The sequence below is a fragment of the Oryctolagus cuniculus genome, chromosome 13, assembly GCF_964237555.1.
Source record: "Oryctolagus cuniculus chromosome 13, mOryCun1.1, whole genome shotgun sequence".
NCBI classification, from domain to species: Eukaryota; Metazoa; Chordata; class Mammalia; order Lagomorpha; family Leporidae; genus Oryctolagus; species Oryctolagus cuniculus.
In genome coordinates, this window is record NC_091444.1 from 61,949,953 (window position 1) to 61,977,928 (window position 27,976).

The 27,976-nt window shown below is 40.2% G+C and overlaps 1 protein-coding gene across 1 annotated transcript; it reads left to right on the forward strand.

Annotated features, from left to right (window-relative positions):
• The first annotated feature begins 18 nt into the window (after positions 1-18).
• LOC100342312 (exonuclease 1) lies at positions 19-27,976 on the forward strand. The gene is made up of 8 exons (XM_051820767.2): positions 19-262; positions 2,486-2,695; positions 4,940-5,127; positions 5,772-5,867; positions 18,211-18,769; positions 20,531-20,632; positions 21,504-21,694; positions 24,965-27,976. Exons 3-8 carry the CDS (start codon positions 4,970-4,972, stop codon positions 25,023-25,025), a joined length of 1,167 nt encoding a protein of 388 aa, XP_051676727.1. The 5' UTR covers positions 19-262; positions 2,486-2,695; positions 4,940-4,969; the 3' UTR covers positions 25,026-27,976.

A 27,976-nucleotide genomic window follows, 5' to 3' on the forward strand; every position in this document is an offset into this window, starting at 1 on the left:
AGCGGAGCCGGCTCCACGGCGTGCGCGCTAACGTCACGTCCGCTGGGCGGGGTCTCGGGGGATCCCGCGCAAATTGAAAGGGGCCGAGTTTGGGCGCTGCGCCGCAGCTGGTTTGCCCAAGTTCTGCGTGCCGGTTTCGGTTGCTGTGGCTCGGGTGCGGGGCGTTTGTGGCGGGCTTCCGGGCCCCAGTCCCGCTGCCCTGGAGCCGCGAGGAGAGCCCTTTCCGAAAAGTGAAGGGAGTGACCTGTGCGGAGGCTAACGGGTGGGTTCCTACGGACCCCGCGTGGGTCGATCAGCGCGTTCTCCCCCGTCTCTCTCCTGGGGTTCAGGGTTTTCCAGGAAGAGGAAGAGCAGGGCTGGCGAGATTCGCCCTACACCTGGCTCCTGGCTTCAGATCGGTGCAGCCCGCCGGCCGTAGCGACCATTTGGGGGTGAACCAACAGAAAAAGGAAGATCTTTCTCTGTCCCTCTCTCTCTCACACTGTCCGCTCTGCCTGTCAAAATAAAAAAAAAATTAAAAATGCATGGCATTTGTATATTCTGGACACTATCACAGTAGGCCTTTAAAATTGGAGTGTTCTATCTGAATTCTTTAGTAAAATGTAGATTTGCTAGGGGCGGCACCATGGCACACTAGGTTAATCCTCTGCCTGCAGCGCTGGCATCCCATACAGGCACCAGTTCTAGTCCCGGTTGCTCCTCTTCCAATCCAGCTCTCAGCTATGGGCTGGAATAGCAGTAGAAGATGGCCCAAGTGCTTGGACCCCTGCACCTGTGTGGGAGACTGGGAAGAAGCACCTGGCTCCTGGCTCCTGGCTTTGGATCGGTGCAGCTCCAGCCATTGCGGCCATTTGGGGAGTGAACCAACAGAAGGAAGACCTTTCTCTGTCTCTCACTGTCTGTAACTCTACCTGTCAAATAAATAAAAATCTTTTAAAAAAATGTAGATTTGCCAGCTTTTAATAATGATAACATATTCTTTAGGTTAGGTAAACAACTTCTCTACTAATGGCACACAATGCAGTTATTTAGAATTGCATAAAATGTTTAGTTTTAAGATTTTGGCCGGCGTCGCAGCTCACTAGGCTAATCCTCTGCCTTGCGGCGCCAGCACACTGGGTTCTAGTCCCGGTTGGGGCGCTGGATTCTGTCCCGGTTGCCCCTCTTCCAGGCCAGCTCTCTGCTGTGGCCAGGGAAGGCAGTGGAGGATGGCCCAAGTGCTTGGGCCCTGCACCCCATGGGAGACCAGGAGAAGTACCTGGCTCCTGCCATCGGATCAGCGCGGTGCACGGGCTGCAGCGCGCGGGCCGTGGCGGCCATTGGAGGGTGAACCAACGGCAAAAGGAAGACCTTTCTGTCTCTCTCTCACTGTCCACTCTGCCTGTCAAAAATAAAAAATAATAAAAAATAGAATTGCATAAAATGTTTAGTTTTAAGATTTTATTTATTATTTGACAGGTAGAGTTACACAGAGAGGGAGACAGAGAAAAAGGTCTTCTATCCACTAGTTCACTCCCCAGATGGCCCCAGTGGCTGGAATTGGGCCGATCCGAAGCCAGGAACTAGGAGCTTCTTCCAGGTCTCTCTCCCACACAGGTGCAGGGGCCCAAGTATTTGGGCCATCTTCTACTGCTTTCCCAGGCTATAGCAGAGCTGGATCAGAAGAGGAACTACTGGGTGCTACAAGCGGAGGCTTAGCCCACTATGCCATAGTGCCGGCCCCATCATAAAACTTTTTAATGGAGAACTTTATTATGGTAGTATTAAGGGTATAATAGTAATAAATAAATATTACTTTAATACTAAGAAAAAGGTTTACTTTAGAATGCCAAAGTAGAAGGTAAAGAGAAAATGCCTTTTGTGTGTCTCACCAGTTGATTGTCATGCCAACCCTATAATGTAGGTAGGAAAAAGAAATACAGAAAGGGATTTCTTTATACTAGAGTCAGGACAACCACATTGTGGCTGTGTAATCTTATCTAGTCAAATCCTATGCTTCAGTTTAATTTATTTGCAGATTTAGTAATTCTTAACCTGCCTTCTTGACTCTTTGTTACAGTGAAGACAGATTTCTTAAAAGTATTGTAGTGGCTGGCCGGCGCCGCAGCTCACTAGGCTAAACCTCTGCCTTGCGGCGCCAGCACACCCGGTTCTAGTCCCGGTCGGGGCGCTGGATTCTATCCCGGTTGCCCCTCTTCCAGGCCAGCTCTCTGCTGTGGCCCGGGAAGGCAGTGGAGGATGGCCCAAGTGCTTGGGCCCTGCACCCCATGGGAGACCAGGATAAGTACCTGGCTCCTGCCATCGGATCAGCGCGGTGGCCATTGGAGGGTGAACCAACGGCAAAGGAAGACCTTTCTTTCTCTCTCTCTCACTGTCCACTCTGCCTGTCCAAAAAAAAAAAAGAAAAAAAAAAAGTATTGTAGTGAACTAGGTAAATGACAAATAGCAGTTATCCTTCTAGGTATTAACTGTTTCCCTTTTCAAGGTGATTTTAAAAATGGACCAATATGGAAATGGACTGGAAATTGATCAAGCTCAGCTGGGAATGTGTAGACAACTTGGGGATATATTCACAGAAGAGAAATTCCGTTACATGTGTATTCTTTCTGGCTGAGACTATCACTCATCACTGCGTGGGATTAGATTAGCAAAGGCATAAGTGCTAAGACTGGCCAATAATCCTGAGATTATAAAGGTAAGAGTGAATTACCAGGTATCCTACTCATTTTTTGCAGCATTTCTTTAATGATAAATGTGTATGGATTTTAAATACTCTATTATGCCAGTTGTCTATGTTATGTTACTGAAAGGAGCAAATGACTAAAACATTGGATCTTTTTCTTCTAGAAAGTAGCAAATATTAGAAGAGCCATGTTTTCAGCAAGAATAGTAATTTTTAAAATGCTTACTCGGGGGTGGGGGACGGTGCTGTGGCATAGTAGGCTAAGCCTCCACTTGGGGCGCTAACATCTCATATGGGTGCTGTCTCGAGTCCTGATTGCTCCACTTCCGATCCAGCTCCTTGCTAATGTGCCTGGGAAAGCAGCAGAGGATGGACCAAGTACTTGGGCCCCTGGACCCACATGGGATGGGTTCAGCTCTGGCCATTGTTGCCATTTGGGGAATGGACCAGCAGATGGAAGACCTTTCTCTCTGTCTCTTCCTCTCTCTGTCTGTAACTATACCTCTCAAATACATACATATATAAATCTTTTTTTAAAAATGTTTACTATAAAAAAGGTAAAAAAGTATTGGGTTGAATTATGTTAAACTCATACTGTTGATTTTCAAGATTACTTATAGTAATCGTTCTCAAACCTTTAGGTCTAAAGATCCCTTTATACTCTTTTTTTTTTTTTTTAAAGATTTATTTATTTACTTGAAAGTCAAAGTTACACAGAGAGAGGAGAGGCAGAGAGAGAGAGAGAGAGAGAGAGAGGTCTTCCATCCGCTGGTTCACTCCCCAGATGGCTGCAACTGCTGGAGCTGCACCAATCCGAAGCTGGGAGCCAGGAGCTAGGAGCTTCTTCCAGATCTCCCATGTGGGTGCAAGGGCCCAAGGACATGGGCAGTCTTCCACCGCTTTCCCAGCCATAGCAGAGAGCCAGATCGGAAGTGGAGCAGCTGAGACTCAAACCGGTGCCCACATGGGATGCTGGCACTGCAGGCGGTGGCTTTACCTGCTGAGCTACAGCACCGGCCCCAACCCTTTATACTCTTAAAAGTTCTTTGTGTTAATAATTTTTGTATGTGTGGGTTATAGCTCTTGATATTTACCAAATTAGTGATTAAAACAAAGCTTGTTTAAATTCACTTAAACTTAATAAATCAATTATAAACTAACAAAATAGTGTACTTTATGAAATAACCAATTTTCCAAAGCAAATGTTATGACAAGTATTATCCATTTATACATATCTCTTTATTTTTTTTAGTTTATCTTCATGTATATCTTTTTTTAGAAGGCTTTTATTTAATGAATACAAATTTCATATGTACAGCTTTTAGGAGTACAGTGGTTCTTACCCTCTATTCCCGCCCTCCCACTCCCACTCCCATCTCACCTCCTACTCCCTCTCCCATCCCATTCTTCAGCAAATTTCTTTAACATGGCTTGATAAAAGACTGCTTGATTCTCAGATCTACTTCTTCATTTAATTGCATTCACTATCAGGTGTCATGTATCCTCTGATAAACTGAGACATTGTATATCACCTTAATATATATTTTTCTGATGTTATTACCTTAATATATGTATATTAGAGAAGCTCATTTTCCTCCTGGGTAGTTCTTTAAGCCCTCAGATTTAGCAGAGCAGAAATCCCATTTTCTATTCTCAGAAATATAAAGTATGAGTCCTCAGGGCTAAGAGAAGTCTAGTATAATGGGAAGATCTGTAGGTTGGAAGATTGTGGCCCACCTAGGAGTAGAGTCATGTGCTCTGATCAGCCTGTGACTCCAGAAATCACTTCAATTCTCTGAGTCTTCCCTTTGTCTATGGGTTTGGTATGAAGTATTTAAGATCTTGCCTGCTTTTAGCATTTGTGACTCTAACAGAATAGCATATCAGCTTAAATGTAAAAATCTAAGAGTATTTAGGTTTTTTAGTCCTCAGGTTTTGTATGTTGTTTATTTTTGGGGTGAAAGAGACTGAATAATGTGCCTTATAGTTACATCTAGGAATATAATCTTGATATATAACTAAATTATTGGTCCTTTGGAGTAGCAGTGGAAAAACCAAAGAAAATATAAATTATGAGACTTAGAATTTTAAGTGATATGACATGGTTGTGTTTGTGGAGAACATTTTTTATGTGGGTGAAAATAATTGATTTCTCAGTCCCTTCTCATGTTCCTCTAATGTAATCTGATTAGTCTTAGGTTACTGTGCTCCCTGTTCTTTGGTTGCAGATAAAAATATTTTTGTATCCATTGCTAGGTTATCAAGAAAATTGGACATTATCTCAAGATGAATATAACAGTACCTGAGGATTACACTGAAGGATTTATTCGAGCCAACAACACCTTCCTTTATCAGCTAGTTTTTGATCCCATCAGAAGGAAACTCATCCCTCTGAATGCCTATGAAGATGACATTGATCCAGAAACACTAAGCTACGCTGGACTGTATCCTTTTTGAACCAGAATGTTTGAATTTGGGCCTTCTTTGGTCATTTTTATCATGATATTTTTGACATTCAGTAAATAGTTTACAAAATGTTTTTTGCTTTTTATAGTAAGATCTGTACTTTGTTAGTTCTGATTACCTTGCTCATGGAATTTATAACCCTGAAACTCATACACCATGCCATGCTATTTACTTTGACTTCACAGGAACATGCACAGGGTCAGTCACTTATGATCTACATTCCAAAGGTTGCACTTGAGAGAACTCCTGACCAACCAGCTTGATTTATCAACAGGACCACTGGGCACATGAGTTTACCAGGAGAGAATGCCCTTCCCGTATCTACTGGCCATAGACCCTCAGGCTGATCTGGAGCCCTGAATCGCTTAGATTGTGTCTGGGACATTCCCTGTATCTCCTTTGAAAGAAGGAGGAAAGGAGAACTTGAGGTGTGACTTCAGACGATGGCCAGGTAGTGTAGGGGCAAAAAGACTAGCAAACTGTTTATGGTTGCAGTAATTGGTACAGAAATAAGTAGGACCCATTTGAGTCCTAAACATGAAGGTTTTCTGTAACAATAGAAAACATTTTCTGGATTATTGATTGCTAATAAAGGCATTTTTCCTTAACCTTCTTCACCTAGGTATGTTGATGATGCTATAGCTCTTCAGATAGCACTTGGCAATAAGGATATCAATACTTTGGAGCAGATTGATGACTGCAATCCAGAACTGCCATGGTAACACTTTAAGGACTACATGAAATTACACCTTAGTCATGTTTCAGGAGTGCAAATCTTCATTTACTAAACATACTTGAAACATTTATATATCCAGGTACTATACAGAAGTACATTGAAAACAACTTGATCCTAAAGAAATTATCCTTCTTAGAACGTATGATTATTAATTTTTTTCCAATTAATAAGTAGCTACATTATATACTAGTATTAAAATTGCATTTAAAAGAAAATTATTTGGTGCTTTTTTATTCATCTGGCATTTGATATTGTTGATGACTCAAACTTAACACTCCCCTTGGAAGTAAAAGCTTTTTTTTTTATTCAATGATAATTTAGCAAATATTTAGTGAGCACTCCTGCTAAGTATCTTTGAGCCCTTTTCTGCTTCCTTCTACTGTTTGTTGATTGTGTATATACCATATGATTGTCCCCTACTGTTCTCTTCTTTCTCTTCATATTTCTGTTCATACTCTGCTTTTTTCAGTTCCTGTTTATTCCCTTCCTAAGCTCTTGGGACTTTATACAGAGAACTCACATGTCTAGATCTTTATCCTCCCGCATCTGCACAATTTCTCATCCGTGCATCAACCACATAGTTTTCCATATCTTTTAGACATCTGTATGAACGTGATCTCATTATCCATAAGTCAAAACAAATTCTTAATTGTTTCTCACCTTTCCTTAATATTCTTGTTTTTATTACTTGCTGCTATATAACATTGTATCTATTTTGCTTATCTTCTGATTCTTCCTAGTAGAATGTAGTTTTCATAAAGGCAGGACTTTGTGATCCTCAGTGCTGTGTTTTATTTAGCATATTTACCTCTTTACATACCTCTTTCATCCTCTCGGACTAAAACACTGGGAAATAAACCATGGCTTCCTTTTTGACTACTGTCTTTGTTGTCTTTCTGGTTGATATTTCCTTCTGGTAGCTTTCAGTCTAATCCAATTTTTTTTTTAAATTCTTGCTTACTAATTCAGTACTTCATTAAGCATTTTTAAGTACTGTAACTAATATGGTTGGGTTAACTAGGGTTCTAGAATGTAAAGGAAAATAAAATAGTATCCTTGTCTGTAAGGTGTTTCTTGTCTTGAGGAAGGAGATGTCCTCATATAGAGAGAAATGTGGCAAATACTGTAATATATATCCTGGGCTCTATGGAATCAAGTACGTGCATTTAGTTCCACCTAAGAATGGTTCATAATAATAATAGCAAACTTTTTTGCACATTTACTGTGTTGTAAGTATTCTAAGAAATTTACACATAGTAACTCATTTACTCTCTAGCAAGCCTCTGAGGTCAATACTATTAATCTGTTAATGGATGAGGAAACAATTACAAGGTTTGGTAACTTTCCCATATTACATATTTAATAAACGTGGGATCTATGATGCCAAGCCAAGCTCTCTGCTCTCTTCTCAAAGTGGAATGTGCATTGTCTTCTCAGTTTGCAGGGATTAGTAGTTTTCATGATGGATGGGTATGCTGGGCTGAAGAAAATCACATGTGGTAACATGTTAAAAGAACACTTAAGGGCTGGCGCTGCAGCTCAATAGGCTGATCCTCTGCCTGCGGCACCGGTACCCCTGGTTCTAGTCCTGGTAGGGGTGCTGGATTCTGTCCTGGTCTCCTCTTCCTGTCCAGCTCTCTGCTGTGGCCTGGGAGTGCAGTGGAGGATGGCCCAGGTGCTTGGGCCCTGCGCCTGCATGGGAGACCAGGAGAAGCACCTGGCTCCTGGCTTCGGATCCGGCGCAGTGCACCAGCCACAGCACGCCAGCAGCAGTGGCCACTGTGGGGGGTGAACCAACAGAAAAGGAGGACCTTTCTCTCTGTATCTCTCTCTCACTGTCCACTCTGCCTGTCCAAAAAAAAAAAAAAAAAAAAAAAAAAAACACTTAAGTTCATTATGGTTGGACTAAGAATTTAGTCCTAAGTGTTTACCATGGCAAGGAACCCAGAGCTCCTTGAGAAAGAAAAAGAAGTGAGCCTGGGAAAGGTACCACTGAGCATTGAAAGTTAATCATTACTGTCAGCTGAAATAAGTTTAGTCTACCAAGAGCACAAATCTGCCATGAGACTCCCCTTCCCCCTCCCCCTCCCCCTCCCCCTCCCCCTCCCCTCCCCCTCCCCCTCCCCCTCCCCCACATACACATACTCTGTGGGCTCATACCTTCAAGGCCCATGCGGTGTGAGATGGTGGGGCGACGCGAGGGTGTTCTTGACAAGAAGCACTGGAAACAAGTTTCAGTGAACATGTCCATTTTATTAACAGTCAAGCACACCCTTTAAAGGGCAGGCAGAAGGGGCGTAGCTAATTCAGGGCAATACTAATTCTATAGGATGAATTTGATATTGGCACCACTATGCTTCTCCAATCAGCTTGAAGGTTAAGTAGCCTAGTAGCTTCCCAGGTGGGCTTGGGCCACACCTGGGAGCAGTTTACCTGAATAGCCTTAAACAGAAGGTGGGGTGGGGGTGGGGGAATGTGCCTGGGGTCCTGCTGCCTACCAGCAGTCAGGCTAACCTGCATGGGCTAGGCAGGAAGTCTCACAGGATCACCCACAACAGTCCTTTAATTGTCCCTTTTTGGAAGATCCTGTTTCATGGTTGTAATCTCTTACTATAATCTTTTCTTCTGCTTTTGACATTATCTCTTCTCTGAATTTTTTATTATTGCTTTCTGTTTGTTTTGGTGCTTCCTTTTTCATGTTGGGGCCTTTTTTTCCATTCGTTCATATACAAGAGGCACTGAAAAGCTCATTGGAAGCTTTGTGTGACAAGTGAGGTTTATCTTGGGCTTCATCTTAGGTGGTCTGTTTGGTAACAGGCTGGCTTTGTTTTTTGTGAATTCTCCAATGTCGGGATGTTTTCTCTAAAAGGAGATCTTCCAGTGGGTTAAAGCCCCATCCTGGAGTGCCAGCATCCTCTATGGGTGCTGGCACTCCACTTCTTATCCAGCTCCCTGCTAATTTTTCTGGGAAAGCAGCACAGGATGGCCCGAGTCCTTGGTTCCCTGCACCCACGTGGGAGACCTGGAAGAAGCTTGTCGCTGCTGCAGCCATTTGGGGAGTGAACCAGTGAATGGAAGACTTCTTCTCTCTATCTCTGTAACTCCACCTTTCTCCCTCTCCTCTTCTCTCTCTGCCTCTGTAACGCCACCTTTCAAATAAGATAAAAAAGTAGATTAAAAAAAAACAAACAAACAAACCTGGAGAAAGGCTCAGGAATTTAAGGTACCAGGTACTATGGCGGGAACAGCTGAAAAAAGGTGAAAAGAAGGGACTTAACTTGGTCCCTGAGTTCCTAGATCTAACCTGAACATACCGTCAGCTAACATCCACTCACTTTCAGAACCATCTGGAACCTACAAACAGCATAGAAAGAGGTGTTTCAAAAGATGGAGAGACCCATTTGTCTGAAAACAAAGATTAAATGAAAAGCTAAACATAAATGGATTCACATTACCCAACTCATTTTCCCTAACTGACTCAAAATGCAGATCTGAAGTCAGGAGCTTCCAGGTCTTCCATGTGAGTGAGTGCAGGGGCCCAGCACTTGAGCCATCTACTACTTTCCCAGGCCTTAGCAAAGAGCTGGTTCGAAAGTGGAGCAGCTGGGACTTGAACCGGCGTCCATATAGGGCGCTGGCACTGCAGGCGGCAGCTTTACCTGGTACACCATGGCACTTCCCCTTTCCAGTTTTTATGGGTGAAGTTGGCTTCTCACTGGCCTCTTCAGACAGGTTTGTTCTCTGTTCTACTGAGCTTTTAAATTGTTAGGTCAGGCCTGTGCTGTGGCATAGCGGGTAAAGCCGCTGCGTGGAGTGCCAGCATCCCATATGGGGGCACTGGTTCGAGACCCAGCTGCTCCACTTCCAATCCAGCTCTCTGCTATGGCATGGGAAAGCAGTAGAAGATGACCCAAGTCTTTGGGCTTCTGCACTTCTGTGGGAGAACCGGAAGAAGCTCCTGGTTCCTGGCTTCAAATGGGCATAGCTCTGGCCATTGCAGCCAACTGGGGAGTGAACCAGTGGATAGAAGACCTCTCTCTGCCTCTTCCTCTGCCTCTCCTCTCTCTGTGTAACTCTGACTTTCAAATAAATAAATAAACCTTAAAATTGTTATGTCTACATACAGTCTTCATTGTGGTTTGGAAGTCATAATTTTATTTCTAATGGAATTCTTGTTTTTATTGTTTCGAGGGGTTACTGCTGAAAGAGAGTGACTGAAAAGTGTTTGCTATCTACTCATTTGAATTCCTGTTATTATAATTTCATCAGGAGTGATCCTTGATCTTGTTTTTTGTCTCAGGAACTCAGAAATAGTTGGTTGTATTGAATGTATTAAATTATGAATGTGAATGTTATGGATCACTAACATTCACAAACCCAAATCCTTGTCAAGGTCTTTCCTTTATTCATAGAGGTATTTCTGAAAGAACCATTAAGTAATGATTTTTGTTTGTGATGTGCTCTTCCCAGTGTGATTTTTCAACTTGCTTTTTTCTGTTTTTTTTTTTTTTTTCAGTAAAACCATCAGTGGACTCTAATGCTATGAACCATACTGTGAAAATTGTCTTTTATACTCTTTCTCAATTGCATTATTTTCCTTGTTAATTCTCAAAGAATATCCTTGCTTTATTTATTTTATTTTTACCCTTTCTTTTAATGAAGGACTTAGATTCCAAGTTTCTGTGGGGTTTTTGTCAGGTGGGATTCTAATTACACTTTTTGTAATTTAACTTTTTCTCCTTTGACCTCTCTTATATTGAAATCTCCTCAGCAGCTCACTGAGTTCTCAAATGTGCTGTAATTGTGAATAACTTACATTAGCATAAAAAAGATTGCTTAGGGCTACTCACTGGCATTAAGCCCTTTCTCCCAGAGTCTTATGCAAGAATCAGTATAGACCAAAGCAGCTTTCTGGTTCTCTGTGATGTCCAATAAAGATAACAGGTGTGAGTCTATTTTATAAAAGCCAGTATTTGTGACATAGATCACTTTGTTTTGGTTTGAACTCAACTAATTTCTAGAGATGGGGTAATTGGTTACCTTAAGAATAGAATTATATGGTTTTAAATCTAAGGTTCATTTTAAAGGATACATAAATGATCATTTAGAGGCATATTTATTTGAAAGATAGAGTTACAAAGACAGTGAGGGAGAGAAAGAGAGAGAGATCTTCCATCTGATGATTCACTCTCCAAATGACCCCAACAGCCAGGGCTGAGCCAGACAGGAGCCAGGAGTTTCTTTCATATCTCCCACGTGGGTGCAGGTGCCCAGATACTTGGGCCATCTTCTGCTGCCTTCACAGGCACGTCAGCCTGGACTCAAACTGGCACCCATATAGGATGCTGGAGCTACAGGCAGCAGCCTTACCACTATGCCACAGCACCAGCCTTCAATAATTTCAAGTATTGAAATAATTCTTGAAATTTTTAAAAGATTTATTTTACTTGAAAGGCAGAGTTACAGAGAGAGAGAGACAGAGATAATTCATCCACTGGTTCACTTGCCATATGGTTGTAACAGCTGTAGCGGAGCCAAACTGGAGCCAGGAGCCAGGAGCTTCTTCCAGGTCTCCCACGTAGGTGGCAGGGGCCCAAGCACTTGGGCCATCTTTCACTGCTTTCCCAGGCATATTAGCAGAGAGCTGGATAGGAAGTGGAGCAGTTGGGACTTGAACCAGTGACCATGTAGGATTGAGATGCCAGTGCTCCAGGCAGCGGATTTTTTTTTCTTTTATTTAATAGATATAAATTTCCAAAGTACAATTTTTGGATTATAGCGGCTTTTCCCCCATAACCTCCCTCCCACCCGCAACCATCCCATCTTCGACTCCCTCTCCCATCCCATTCTTCATCAAGATTCATTTTCAATTATCTTTATATAAGGAAGATCAACTTAGTATATACTAAGTAAAGATTTCAACAGTTAGGCAGCGGATTTACCTGCTGTGCCACATCACTGGCCCCAGTACTTAAATTTTAAAGATCTTTTGTTCTGGCCACTTTTCTTCAGTGGCAATCTCATTTCTTGCACTGCTGATCTTAAGAAAGTTTATTTTTTGTTTCTTAGAAAGGGACTAACAAGATCACTTGACTCTCATTAATCTTTTATCTGCTTGTTTATTCCCCAAATGGCCCCAACAGTTAGGTGAGGGTCACAGTAAATCCAGGAGCCAGGAATTCCACCACGTCTCCCACTTGGATGGCAGGGACTCTAGTACTTAGCCCATCTCCTGCTGCTTTTCCGTGCACATTTACAGGAAACGGTCAGAAGTGGAGTTGCCAGGATTTGAACCTGCACTCTAATATGGGATGCCAACATCAGCAGCAGAGATTTAACACACTGTGCTACAACACCAGCCCCCTTATTATAATTTATGTTGCTGCACAGGGACATTAATTGATTAATTCTCTTCAAGTAAACTTTTTCCTTTTATTTTTTCGCCTGCCCAAACGAGAAGTCATAGTTGGAATGACAAAGCCTGTCAAAAGACATTTAATGTTAATAGCATTTGGCGTAGGAATTATTGCCCTAGAATTGAGTCAGAAATTGTTTCAGATGTTACATGATTGAAGGAGAATCCAAGTACTGTTGGCATTGAATAAACTATTAGTACCAAAGGATTGAATCTTCCAAGGAAGTTATCCATTTTGAAAAGACAAAGAAGTGTTTCAGGTTTATGAAATACTAGTGAGTGTTTGTTACATTTAAGAATTCTTTACCAAACCAAAAGTCACTATGATTTTTCTCCTGTTTTCTTCTAGAAGCTTTATAGTTTTATCTCTTACATTTGGCCTATGATGTATCTTGAGTTAACTTTTTTATAAACTATGAGGTAAGGATCAAAGTTTCTTATCTCCTCTGGCAGTCCAGTTGTTCTAGAACCATCTGTTAAAAAGTTGTCCTTTGGGGCCGGTGCTGTAGTGTAGCAGGCCTCTGCCTGCGGTGCTGCCCCCATCTGGGCATCAGTTCATGTACTTAATGCCTCTCAGGGTATGCATTAGCAAGAAGCTGGGATACAGAGTAGAGCCGCAAACCAAACCTAGGCACTCTAATATAGAATATGGGCTTAATGAGCTGCATCTTAACTGCTAGGCCAAATGCCTTCCCTACCACTTGTCTTAGGGCTGTACAAATTGCTGCAAATCCACATAAATAACATATAATAGATATAGCTTTATATTTTCATTAGGATAATTTGAGAGACACTGAATTGTCTTGGTAAATTCAAGATTTGCTGCGTCTACAGAACCAGTCCCTCCACTCCCACACACACAGAGCTGGGCTAGTGACCTTATCACAGAAAGAAAATTAGTCTGATGTAGCTTTTTCATGGATAAGCCTTGCTGAGGATCTCAAATTACTTATTTTTTTGTTCTGTAAGAACTGTTTCCTCTGTAATAAACAGATTTTTGTTTTGCCAAGGATGAAGATCAAGTTTAATGATCTGTAGCTTTGCTAAAAAGCTATGCCTTTTAAGAATTTGAGCCATCATTTTGTCTCTGGTATTTTGATATCCCTAATCTTGTGCTCTTATACCTATATGGAATGAAAGCTATTTTGATCCTGAGTATCACTTGAACTAATGTAAAACATCTTAGTTCTGTTTCTATGTCCTTGCCTAGCTCAGACTTTAACCTTTTGTATTACTTAGTCTTAATGATTTATTTTAATACCACAGAATACATTTCACACATAAGTCTCTGTGGGACTCTTTGCTAGGCAACGATGATCAGAGCCAGAACACAAATTACTTTTGACTGCATGACAGTCACATACTTAAAAAACTATAGCACAAAGGTGGTATATATAAATAGTTCTAGTTTCACTGGAAAATTTTAAAAATCAGTCATTAATCATATATTTACATTTAAGTTGCTCTAAAATTTTTTTTACATTCAAATCCAGGCCCTTAGTATAATGATTATTTAGCCATAACTATTTGATTTGATTAGGATTATTTAACATGAAATTATACAGATAATTGACATTAAATGTTAAGTAATTTTGTAAAAACAGCTAAGGGCTGTTTGTGAGGCATTGTTTTAAAAAAAAAAAGGACTGGGCCGGCGCCGTGGCTCACTAGGCTAATCCTCCGCCTAGCGGCGCCGGCACACCGGGTTCTAGTCCCGATCGGGGTGCCGGATTCTGTCCCGGTTGGCCCTCTTCCAGGCCAGCTCTCTGCTGTGGCCCGGGAGTGCAGTGGAGGATGGCCCAGGTGCTTGGGCCCTGCACCCCATGGGAGACCAGGAAAAGCACCTGGCTCCTGGCTCCTGCCATCGGATCAGCGTGGTGCGCCGGCCGCAGCGCGCTGGCCGCAGCGGCCATTGGAGGGTGATCCAACGGCAAAGGAAGACCTTTCTCTCTGTCTCTCTCTCTCACTGTCCACTCTGCCTGTCAAAATAAAAAATAAAAATAAAAAAATAAAAAAATAAAGGACTTTATCCTTAGGACACTAGGATATAGACTTTGAAGTTAAGGCCAAATCTCTAACCACAAGTGAAACAAAGATTTATAATAATTTTGTTTTTATTTGGCAGAGCTGTCAGAAGATGATCTATTGAGTCAGTATTCCCTTTCATTTACAAAGAACAAAAAATAGCTGTGAAGATAATAAGAACCAACAGAAAAAGGAAGACCTTTCTCTCTGTCTCTCTCTCACTGTCCTCTCTGCCTCAAAAAAAAAAAAAAAAAAAAAAAAAAGAACTCTTCTGAAATGTTTGTGCCTGACCTGGAAGATGGAAGTACTAGTGAAAAAAGCTTGAGTACCCCACCGAGGAGTTTTGCAACATAAGTTTGCAACATTTTTGCAGAGAAAAAATGCAGAAAGTAATGGTGTTGCGGTTCCCGGAACCAGAAGCAGGTATAGTCTTCAGAATATTATTTGTTGTATTATGTGCCGAATTGATATGTATTTTGTTGTGAATCTGGCAGGGGTAGATGTAGGACCCGCTTCAATCTGATTATAATTTTATCAGGTGTTGTCTTATTGTCACCTAAAAGCATTGTTGTTCCTTCAACTTCTGTTACTTTAGTACCTTTCCATGCAGATTCCAGAAGTTATGTGTTGCACTACAGAAACTCCCATTATTTTGGCCATTCCCTCTCCACTTTCTTTATCCCTATTTTTTTTAGTTTGCTTTAGAAATTAACACAATTTTGCCAAGTATTTTCAGAAATATGTTAAAATGTAGATGACTCTAGAGTTGCAGTATTACTTGAAATGCTGATGTCATGCTAGATGCTGTGATTACAAAAATGAGACAGTAGTTTTCGTTCTAGAAAAGTTAGTGGCACAGTTGGGAGAAAAGGTGTATAAGCAAAATCTGTCTATGAAGTGTGTAAATACAGTGAAAGATACAGGTGTAAGCTGTTTTGAAAGCATTAAAGGGAGCTCTTGCTGGATTAATGGTTGGAAGCATTGAGAAGGAAGGGGTAAATGTTAGGTGTCACTACTGAGGTTTGAATGATTAGCGGGATGAATCAGACAGACTGCAGCAGGTACTTTCTCAATAGCATCAAACATCTTGATGAAAGGTGGGGAACAGCTTGGGACACCAGGTTCTGTTGAAGGCTGCTGTTGCCACTGCTAGAATGCAAGTTGGGGAAAAGGTTGGCGAAGGGGGAGCGGAAATAGTCAGGAGGCCTGATTATGGAAGACTTTGTGCCAGACTAAGTCTCAGTCAGGTGAAGGGTGAGTCTATCCCTGTTCTAGAGAAACTACGGTGAGCACCCTGTCCTGTGAAGATAGATTGTAGAGGATCAAAAGAGGTGCTCAAAGATCAGTGAGGCTGTTGTCATAGTCCCTGTGAATGATGGTGAGGTTTTTCAATAGTGTGATTTGTAGATTAAGAATTTAAATGCTGGAATCAGGTCACTCTGATTTAGGAAGTCTTGACTTAGCAAGTTACAGCTTGGTGTTTCACTTTTTTTCCCTAAAAGACGGGGCTAACAGTTGTAAGAACCTCAGTCCAGTGTGAGATGCAAGCATCTGAAGTGATGTCTTGCTCTGCACCAAATGCCTGCCCCACCTGAGCCTCACTGTAACTGATTGTTTCAAACCTTTCTCCTCTGGGGTCTTCTCCAGTCACCTACAATACAATTCAATGATCATTTTGATTCTTCTGTTGCTAGTCGTTCTGTAAAAGATGGGCAACAGAGTTTTAGTTGATGTATGTTGAAAAATTTTCAGAAAGTTGACTTTTTACATGTAAAGAAATTTTTGAGCTTGATTTCATTTCTACAATTGGGTGAGAATCGTTTGGAGTTGAACTCTTCTTTGGAGAAGAATAAGAAGAATAGAATTCATGTGTCTTTACAGGACTTCCCTACTTGGTCATTGTAGAAGCTTAAGGACATCTCCCTGTCAATTTTCAAGGTTTTCTTCTTCATGAGAGATTATGAGATAATTACAGGATTGATGTTGTTTTAACTGTTTGAGGATAAAAGACATAGAGTTGGTTCTAGCTACTATATAGGAATTTCTAGACAGAGTGTGATGGATTAAAAGCAGCACTGAGCAAGGTTTCAGTCACCATCTAAGTTCCTGAAGCCTCTTTCTTTATAAAATATGGATGATCACGTAGATAATGCTGTTGGGAAGGTTAATAACAGCTTTGTGGATCAAGCACCTGGCACAGTGCTTAGGGATTAATACATACACAAGCATTCATGACCATCTTTTTTTTTTTTTTTTTAATATCATGCAACTAAACAGAGGTCTCAAGTATGCAAAAAGTCATCTGGAACCTGTCTGCTTTTTGGAATCTTAATTATCTTTATTATTTAGATACTTTTCCTAGAAACCTGCATGTTAATTTTTTTAAAGATTTATTTATTTACTTGAAAGGCAGAGTTAAAGAGAGATAGAGGGAGAGACAGAGAGATCTTCCATCCACTGGTTCACTCCCCAAATGACTGCAGAGGCCAGAACTGGGCCAGGCCAAAAACAGGAGCCAGGAGCTTCATTTGGATCTCCCACATGGGTGCAGGGACCCAAACACTTGGGTATCCTTCACTGTTTTCCTAGGCCATTAATAGGGAGCTAGATCAGCAGTGGAACAGCCAGGACTTGAACTAGTCCCTATATGGGATGTCGGCACTGCAGGCAGCGGCTTAACCTGCTACGCACAGGGCCAGCCCTGCATGTTAATTTTTGAGATACAGAAATACAATATTAGAAAGGTGACACCATAGGCTAATTGAGAAGAAGCAACCATGAACCAGGAGGACTCGTGAGTTTTAATTTTATTCCCCAGCTGATTAATTCTGTAACTCTGGGCACTGTTGCTATAACTTCTTTTTACCTGTGAGACAATATATGGAAAAATAATTAAGTAGCATGGGCATTACTCTTTATCTAAAAATTAATTTGTGATCAGATACAGGTACATAAGCCTAATAAGAGCTTTCCTTCCTGTCCTGTACCTACCTATGTCACTTATCTAGGGACTTGATGAAAGGATACAAAGAATTTTTTCTCTCTAGTCTTTAGTAAATATTCTTTTTATCACATTGGGTTTAGATTAATGTTTATTAAAAAGGTAAATTCTCTTTAAGTTTCATGTTTACCAGATCACATATCTTGAGATTTTCCTTATAAACCTGAAACCTTCTTGAATAAATCCTCTTCAATAATGATACTAAAAAAAAATTTTGTGACACTGCTATTCATTTTTATTGGAGTGTATTTAGGTCGTCTTTTTAAAGCTGCTACACTGATTAAGTAATACCTGTTCAGGAATATAGATCGGTGGGTGAGTGTGCTATTCCAAGTTACCTGATGATTTGATACTAGGAATGAAGCTAAGATAAGAAATAAATGGCTAATTTCTCCCCTTTTGCTTCTTACAAAATATGAAAATGTCCTTCTGCTGCATATTTCCCTATTTGTTCATATGTTTGGTTACCAGCCATGTGTTTGTTAGCCACTGTCCTAGGTACTGTAAAGGATACAAAGTCATGGACCGTACCTGCCCTTAAAGAGCTTATCTTCTGTTTGGGACTTAAGGTTAGGGGAAAGAATACCAATATAATGATTGGGTATTGATAAAAACATGGAAGTTCTAAATACATGTGTGTGTGTGTGTGTGTGTGTGTAGATGACTGCTTTTAAAGGAAAATACCATCTAAAAATTCATTATATACGTTTAGAAAATGTATACAATTTAGAAAATGTATACATTTAGAAAATATGGAATTTTGCTGTAATCAAAATTCAATTTTTGAATAAAATTCAAGATGTGTATTGCTTTATTTATGAAATTATGTATTTGTGAGTAGACTCTAAATTACTGTCCATCATTTCTATTGCTTTTTCCATTAGGTTTTTTTGTAGTTCTCTGGATTCTGCTGATTGCGTGTCAAAGGAAGAGAGCAACCAGGGTCTCAATGAGACAGCTGTCACAGAAAAGGAGAACACTCCAAGTCAATCCGATTGTCCAAACCTAGAAGGCAAAAAACTGGAAGCCTGTAATTCAGATGATCAGATTCCAGAAGATGTCACTGTGTTTATTGATGAAGAGCCTCAGACTCTGAAGACCAGCAAATTCACACGGACCATTTCACCATCCACTTTGGGGACATTAAGAAGTTGTTTTAGTTGGTCTGGGAGTCTTAAAGAGTTTTCAAGAAGTCTGAGCCCCCCTACAAGCACAGCACTGCAGCAGTTCCAGAGAAGGAGCAGTTCCCCCACCTCTGTGCCTGAACATGGGAAGGCGTGTGATGCATCTCAGTTAAAGACCGATGCGTCAGTTGATGAACTTCATCCCTTCCATGAAGAAGGCTGTTCTTCACAGTCTCAGGAAAGTGTGGAATTATCATCACCACACAGTTTAAATACATCAAAACTGTCTCAGCCTTCCAGTAAAGATTCTGATTCAGAGGTAAGTCAAATCATGAAGATTTTCAAATTTGTACATAGGAGAAAGAGTGTTCATCAGGTGATTGAGGAAATTTTGCTTAAAGTTTGAAAATAAGTGACAATCTTAATTTTTCATTTAAATCCTATTGTGTGGAAAGGACTTGTCTCATATTTCCAGCTTCTGTGTATTTCATCTAAATCTGCTTTCTGAATCCCTTTGTGGTCCCTTCCATTGACAGTTGTCTCCAATGTAGTGGCACAATTACAACTCAAGAAGAATGGTATCTATGAAATGAAAATTTATCATAAAGATGCTATTTAAGTCATTAATATACTCAAATTCAATTAGAGAAGAAGTGCAGCTGCTTTAAATTTTTATAGCTACTCATTTATGGAACTATTGGCTAAGCTTGAGATAAGCAATAATATTATAGTAGGAGAGGATTTTTTAAAAGATGTATTTATTTTTGAAGATTATTTATTTGAAAGTCAGAGTTACACAGAGAGAGGAGAGAAAGAGAGGCAAGAGAGAGAAAGAGAGAGTTGGGGTGGGGGGTTCTTCTTTCTGGAGGTTCACTCCCCAGCTGGCTGCAATGGCTGGAGCTGCGCTGCTCTGGAGCCAGGAACTCCCTCCAGGTCTCCCATGTGGGTGCAGGGACCCAAGGACTTGTGCCATCTTCTACTGCTTTCCCAGCCCAAAGCAGAGAACAGCATTGGAAGTGGAGCAGCCAGGAGTCGGACCAGCACCCATATGCCAAAGTATGCCAGAGTGCCAGCCCTAGTAGGAGAGTTGTTTTATTTCATTCAGCATTTTGACAGGCTCCTGAAATGGTTTGTAAAAATCTTCAGTTTTAAAAAATATTTTGTGGCCGGCGCCACGGCTCAACAGGCTAATCCTCCACTTAGTGGCGCCGGCACACCGGGTTCTAGTCCCGGTCGGGGAGCCGGATTCTTCCAGGCCAGCTCTCTACTATGGCCCAGGAGTGCAGTGGAAGATGGCCCAAGTGCTTGGGCCCTGCACCCCATGGGAGACCAGGAGAAGCACCTGGCTCCTGCCTTCGGATCAGCGCGGTACACCGGCCACAGCGCACCGCCCGTGGCAGCCATTGGAGGGTGAACCAATGGCAAAGGAAGACCTTTCTCTCTGACTCTCTCTCTCGCTGTCCACTCTGTCTGTCAAAAAAAAAAAAAAAAAAAAAAAATTTGTACAAGGTCAGTGCTGTGGCATAAAGGGTAAAGCTGCTGCCTGCAGTGCCGGCATCCCATATGGGCGCCGGTTCGAGACCCGGCTGCTTTGCTTCCAATCCCGCTCTATGCTATGGCCTGGGAAAGCAGTAGAAGATGGCCCAAGTCCTTGGGCCCCTGCACCTGCATGGGAGACCCAGAGGAAGCTCCTGGCTCCTGGCTTTGGATTGGTGCAGCTCCCGCCATTGCAGCAACTTGGGGAGTGAACCAGCAGATGGAAGACCTCTCTGTCTCTCTCTCTCTCTCTCTGTGTAATTCTGACTTTCAAGTAAAATAAATAAATCTTTAAAAAAATATTTTGTACAAATTACATCTCAAACTAAAACATCTTATGGTTTCTAAAGTAAAACTTTATCCTTTTCATATTAGATTCATTTTGTTTGATTTATTCTATTCTGGGTTTTTTATCTTTTTTTGTGAAAATTACATTTTATTTACACTGATTTTCTCCTTTTACTTATTTTACATTTTGTTGAATATTGGTTAGTTGTAATAAAAATTTAATAGTAACAATTTTTTTTTTATTTGGGGGATCTAGGAATCTGATTGCAGTATTAAATCACTTGATAATCAAGATAATCAGAACTATAAGCTGCATTTATCTCATTTCTCAGCAAAAAGCACACTACTGAAGAATAAGGTAAAAAATTTATTTTAAAATTAAATTTCAGAAACAGTCCATGCTTATTACCAGAAAAAAAGTCTACTTTCATACTTTCTAATAACATGTTTATGCTTGATTATAGATGTTTAAATTGTAAACCTGTTTTTCCTTTGTAGCATATACATTAAAGGTCTTTTTCCATGAACTTGCATAATCATTACTTATAATGAATATTTAATATGCCATTGTTTGTGTTTATCTAACCCTTCATTTTTGTCATTTACTGTGAAAAATTTTTTGCTAGAGCAAACAGCGCCACAACCAACATCTTATGGGTAAATACTTAAGTACATGTACATGGTCAGTTGGCATGTTTGAATTTTATGGAGTGAAATTATTGATCCCAGGGCCTACAGTTTACAGCTTTAAAATACATTGCCAAAAGACCTTCTAAAAACTGTGCCTGTGATAAACTAGTTTTTAAGTCAATATATATAAATATTTCATTCTTTATACACCCTCTGTCAGATTAATTAATTTAAAATCTTGTTTTATGTACTTCACTCTTACTATGCTAAGAAACAACAACAAAACTTCAGTGGCTCCATGCTGTGCACAGGGTGAAAACCAACACTTCAATGGAAACAACCTAAATGTCAAAAGAAATTTAAGTAAATTATATCACATTTATACAGTGGAAAAACAGGTAGCCTATTCCAAATAAAATTAAGTTCTATATGCAAAAAGGAAAATTCTCCAGATATAGTACTAAGTGGGTGAATGTATTACTGGTTAAAATAATTATGATACTTTCTAAAGAAGACATTTATAAATAGCATATTTTTACGTAAAGAATAGTTTGTAATTAACTAAAGGTAGAGTATTAAAATGGTTGTTTATTCATTAGGTTCCTGGGCTGTATAAATCCAGTTCTGCAGACTCCCTTTCTACCAAGATCAAACCTCTGGTGCCTGCCAGAGCCAGTGGGCCGAGCAAGAAGTCAGCCAGCATCCAGAGGAGAAATCACCATAATGCTGAGAACACGCCAGGATTGCAGATAAAAATCAATGAGCTGTGGAAAAATTTTGGCTTTAAAAAGTGAGTTGTTTTGTAATTTATTCTAAAACAGGATAAGCTGTTTTCCATAATTTCCATCCCTTCCTCTCAACTGTTTTTAATTTTAAATGAATCAATTTCTGTTTCTCTCATTATGAAAAAATTATTTTCCCTGTTGCCTTTACCTGACTCTTTATATTTCATTTTAATTTCTACATATTCATTTTAATTTCTACACATTCTTTTACTGAAACAATGGCAAACAGAAACCTGTTTTCAGTCTGCCTTTGGAGTCTCTCTGATGTTAAACAAATTACTTATCCAAGCCCAAGTATCTCAGCTTTCTTTGATTCTTATCTCACAATTGTAATGAGAGTAAAGTTTGAGATGGGGACTTAGGGGTAATGCTATACACACTTCCTAAATTCTCACATCTAAAATAGGGTGAATCATTGAGTTTATATGATGAATTTGCCAGATTTCTAATTTATATGGCAAGTGCAGTTTTGAAAGATTTGATTCTCCATACAGCTATAATCTTTTAACCCCAGAACTTTCTGTGAGGCTGCATAATTTCCCACAGAATAGCATCAATTTATACTTGATTTTCTTGTTCTTTTCCTTAAATACGCTAAGTCTCATCATCAAAAAGAGGGGTGGTAGATTAAACCTTACATAATGGAAATATTGTCTCAAATGAGATAGAAGTTGAAACACTGTAAATAAATAAGTGCTGGAGAATTGCTGCTTATTTATTTATTTATTTATTTATTTTTATTTTGACAGGTAGAGTTATAGAAAGTGAGAGAGAGAGACAGAGAGAAAGGTCTTCCTTCCGTTGATTCACTCCCCAAATGGCTGCTACGGCCGGCACTATGCCGGCCCAAAGCCAGGAGCCAGATGCTTCTTTCCAGTTTCCTTTGCGGGTGCAGGAGCCCAAGCCCTTGGGCCATCCTCCACTGCCCTCTTGGGCCACAGAGAATTGCTGCTCTTTTTACATTGTGTAAAGTATAGGATTAAATCATTTACTTATTTGAAAGTCAGAGTGATGAAGACAGAGCAAGAGACAGAAATCTGTCATTCACTGGTTCACTCCCCAGTTGTCTACAAAAGGCAGGACTGGGCCAGGTGAAAGCAGGAGGCAGGAATTCCATCTAGATCTCCCTCATAGGTAGCAGGGACACAGGTACTTGGGCTACCATCCACTTCCTTCTCGGGCTTATTGTCAGAATCTGGATCAGAAATGGAGTAGCCAGAACTCAAACTCTCATGTGGTATGTGGGTATACCAAACAGTAACCTAACCTGTAATACCCTGCTAGCACAATTTTAATATATTATTTACTTGTGCATGATTTTGTAGACTCATGCAGTAGTCATTTTGAAAATACAGTTCATTGAGTTACACATCTCTCTCAAATATTGACATATTTCATTATTCAGTAGAAGGAAAAAAATTCACAGAGAAATCTTAAGTATTGGGAAGTTGTCAAATGGCAGATACAGGTTTTCCAAAATTCTAATTTTCTAGCTTTCAAATTTTATTATTTGCAAGAAGCACTGTTGGTTATTTTATTTGAAGTAATAGGCTCTCTTCATTTTACAAAAGCCAAGAACCTAAATTTGAATGATCGTAGTGTCATATGTACTTTTAGTTGAGGTAACCATCATACTTTGGTATGCCACAAAAGTACATTATATGTACTCAATTATATATACTTGATTTCCCATTTTGACACAGACTATTAAGAAATGTACCAAAGGTTGAGATTTAATAAAATTAACAGTTTTTACTGGCTCGTCAAGAATGTTCTTGAGATTGTCTTTTTTTTTTTTTTTAAGATTTACTTTATTTCAAAGAGTTACGGGGTGGGGGGGTCTTCCATCTGCTGTTTGACTCCCCAGATGACTGAAAAGGCCAGAGCTGAGCTGATCCGAAGCAAGGAGCCAGAAGCTTCTTCCAGGTCTCCCACATGGGTGCAGGGGCCCAAGTACGTAGGCTATCTTCTGCTGCTTTCCCAGGCACATTAGTAGGGAGCTGGATCGGAAGTGGAGCAACCAGGACTAGAACTGGTGCCCATATGGGATGCTGGCACTGCAGGCCTGAGGCTTTAATCCTCTGCACTGTAGCACCAGCCCCAAGACTCTTACGATTGTTTTTTAGCTGCAAATGCAGAGATGGAGAATACAAACACTATCAATATTACTTATACAGTTCTGTGTCACTATCTTCATTCATGCTCATTTACCAACAGTTATATGCAGTTCTGCTTTAGTATCATCATTACAAATGTCAGTATGGTAGAAAAAAGGAAATGAAGCCTAAATGTTATGAAAATAGTTACAACACTCCCCCTAAGAGAAATCTCCAGTGTTTCATGGAACATACTTTGAGAACTGCTGCTAGAGGGAAATTAAGAGTACAGCAGTATTGTTAAATGCTTTTTAGAAAATAGGACTTACTGGTTTTTAATTTTTGTTGATAGAAGATTGAATTACTTGTGCTATCTTGATAATGTGATTAATTTGTATGGCTATAAAGCCTTCTTCTAGTGAAAAAAGAAAAAAAAAAGATATGGGGTTTACAAGATAGTTCTTAACCATCTGTTCATTCTTCACTTAGATTAGTTCTTAGCCAGATTTGAGAATGGCACTAAGAAGAAAAGCATTTAAAATCTCTTTACTGGAATCATTCTGCCTTAGCAAATATATCTAGTAATAGCCTGCCACCTACATTAAAAGGTAATTTTGAAAATAGGATGGAGATTAAGAAGCAGAAGTTGGGCCGGCGCCACAGCTCAATAGGCTAATCCTCCGCCTGTGGCGCCGGCACACTGAGTTCTAGTCCCAGTCGGGGCGCTGGATTCTGTCCCGGTTGCCCCTCTTCCAGGCCAGCTCTCTGCTGTGGCCCGGGAAGGCAGTGGAGGATGGCCCAAGTGCTTGGGCCCTGCACCCGCATAGGAGACCAGGAGAAGCACCTGGCTCCTGGCTTCGGATCAACGCGGTGCGCCAGGCCGCAGCACGCCGGCCGTGGTGGCCGTTGGAGGGTGAACCAACAGTAAAGGAAGACCTTTCTCTCTGTCTCTCTCTCACTGTCCACTCTACCTGTCAAAAAAAAAAAAAAAAAAAAAAGAAAAGAAACAGAAGTCAAAATATATTGAGAGTATTCAAAAAAGAAGCTGAATGTGTTATGTAATGCAAATGTACAGTAAAGGTCTTATTTTCTTCATATCCCTTTCCTATGTCCGGATTATTTTTTTACTAATGACCAATACTTTAGAAACAATTAATTTTATTACATTTTATCTTGCAGAGATTCCGAAAAGCTTCCTTCTTGTAAGAAGCCCCTGTCTCCAAAGATAACATCCAACTAACTCCAGAAATGGAAGAGGATATATTTAACAAGCCTGAATGTGCTCATGTTCAGAGAGCAATATTTTAACAATTGCAGACTGCTAGGAGGCTGTTGCTTGCAAGAGAATCTTATCAATTTGAAGTCCTTATTTGAGAATAAGGCAATTACCAGCTTGAAAGATTTGTTCTTAAATCTATGCCATTTTAAAAATAGAGTTTGTTTTGTATATTAACTATGTAATTCTTTTGCTCAGCTTTTTATATTTTCACAAGAAGCTAATAAGAAGAACAATTCTATCTTTGACAGGTTTTGGAAGTTTTAATTAATTAGGAAAATCCCCTGGAGTGTATACAATTCTGGAGATTTCTGTAATGCCTAGTACGAAGATGTTAAATATAAAGCTACAATTCTATATTTTTTTTCTTAAAGGAAATCTATTTCTCCAGGGTTCCCTTTTTCCCACCTACTTTTCCTATCAATCCTCAGGGTTGAATTAAAAATAAAGCTACTGAGATGGCAGGTGTAGTTGAAAGGGTTAAAGCTTAGTAAACAAATGGGAGGATACTCTGGTATTCTTGACTAGTTTGATTGGATTGCAGATTGACAGTCCAGGACAACTATTTTCAGCTGCATGTGAGAGGAATTACCTCTTTCTCATTAATATTCTTTGCTTATTATTTTTATTTTATTTGAAAGGCCAAGGGAGAGAGAGCGATCTCTTCTATCCACTGTTTCGCCCTCCAGATTCCTGAAATAGCCAAGGTTGGGATAGGCCAAACCTGGGACCCTGGAGCTCCATCCATCTGGTTGCATATGCAGGTGGCAGGGACTCGACTACTTGAGCCATCATCTGTTGCCTACCAGAACACCCATTAGCAGGAAGCTGTTTCAGAATCAGAGTAACTAGGACTTGAACTATGCATTCCATTATGAAGTTTGGCCATTCCAAGCCACAGCTCAACCCAGTGCTCCACAGTGCCCTGATCATTAATATTCTTAGCTTAAAATAACATCACTTTTTCTTAATATATCTTTTTTAAAGTGTGGGCTAAAAGGTCCTTAACATGTATGAGTATTTCAAAGTAGTGCACTAAATACTGTGGGATATACTAAGGCTGCAAGGTCTGTTATGTGTGCACACTACAGGGAAATAGGCAGATGCCTGGGAGGAACCAACTACCCAAGTGAAGATCTGAAGGGATAGGAAGTAGAGGGATTATAAAAGTGCAAAAGGATACAGGAAAAGGACCTAGAGTATCCTCACTTTTAAATAAAACTTAGTGGAGGACTCTTGGAAAAAGGTATCAGAGTGAAACAAAAAATAACCAAAAATTCCTGCATGAAAATTTTAAAAGATCCAATCAGGAAAGATCTAATGCAAAGAACAAAAGCAGATTTGAATTTCCTGTGAATGTTTCCTAATATAAAACAAATTATGACTGTGATTCAAACATCATCTATAAATATTTTTCTCCTCAATCACTTAAAATGCCACTTAAACAACAAAATGAATAAAATAAATCCATAAGCGTTGACGTAATAGAAGAGGAGACATCAGACAAGGAAACCAGTGGATGGGTGATAAGTGATTTCACACAAAAGATAATTGGAATGATGGCATGAGCCAACAAGAGGTAAAATTCTAGATAGGCTTAGTAGTTGAAGATACAGTTTCTTCTGAAGCCAACAGTGCAGGGTTAGGCTAAAATTAGGATTGGTTTTGAAAATCTTTAAAACACAGGGCAAGGGGGAGATGGCTGCAGTGCCAGTTTTCAGTTTCCCAAGTCCCCACATAACAGCTATTGGATGGCAAAATCAAAACCCCATGAACACCATCTATAACATCCAAATGAAGACAAGCTACCAACAGCTGGGACACCACAAAACACTGGCATCTATTCAGGTGAAGTAGACAGATGAAGGGCCATTTTTGGGCCTGAGGATAGGATGTTAGAATACCCCTTGATAATGCACAGTGGGCCACACTATGAACAACATTTGAATTTGGGAAAGGCATTGCCCTTCCAGTGAGTGAGTGCAAGACACTTGGAGTGAGGTCTGTAGGACTGAGGCAAGCTAGTCTCTGAACTATAAAGTCGTGAAACTGGTTCACAAGCTCCATTCCAGAATAAGTTCTTGGGATGAAGCCAAATTGAGCAAGAGAAGTGATGTGAAGATTAAAGTAGAGGTGGAATAGGGAACAGTCAACAATCTTAACAGAATGTCTTGTTTTTGAACACACACAAAAGTAACAGAAGCTCCTAAGAATCATGCTCTCAAAGTTCAGTAAAACTAATGTCAACAGGAACCACAGAAAAGCTTAGCTATATCGCTAAAGTTGTTTTAATGAAGAATCAAGCAGAAATAATACCTTTACAGGCAAGTTTACCAGAAAAGTAGGCCCACAAAGCAGACCAAAAGTTCATTTGCAAAGGATATAAATTACAAAGGAAATTTAGAATTGGGAAAATGCTCAGGAAAGCATTTTATATGACATTTAATAAGTAAAGGCTAAACTAGAAGGGACACAAACACTACAGATGATGCCTTAAACTAGGTAAAACTCAGGAATGGAAAATATTTTTTAAAACTAGAAAGTGACATTGAAGATAAGGAAAAGAGCATATGAAGTCGAAAATTCCAGAAAACTTCACTAGTTATTTAAGGAGAACCTTTTAAAGTACAGTCTTGGGGATGGGTATTTGTGGTGTGATGGATTAAGCTGCACTATTTGGAATGCCCACATCCTATATCCAAGTGCCTGAGATCAAGTCCCATCTCTGCTGCCAAACCAGTTGTAGATGGCAGCTGGGAGGCAGCAGATGATGACTCCCTGCTGCCTATGCAGGAGGTCTGAAATTCCTGGTCTGCCCTTGCCCTAGTAGTTGTAAGCATTTGGGGAGCAAATAGATCTCTCCCTCTATTTGTCACTCTGCCTTTCAAATAAATAAGCAAACTTTAAAAAATAAA

Coding starts and splice junctions, on each gene's coding strand:
- LOC100342312 (XM_051820767.2), top strand. CDS start 4,970: ATGAATATAACAGTACCTGAGGATTACACTGAAGGATTTATTCGAGCC. Junction 5,868..18,210: donor TGCAATCCAGAACTGCCATG/GTAACACTTTAA, acceptor TTTTTCCATTAG/GTTTTTTTGTAGTTCTCTGG. Junction 20,633..21,503: donor GCACACTACTGAAGAATAAG/GTAAAAAATTTA, acceptor TTTATTCATTAG/GTTCCTGGGCTGTATAAATC.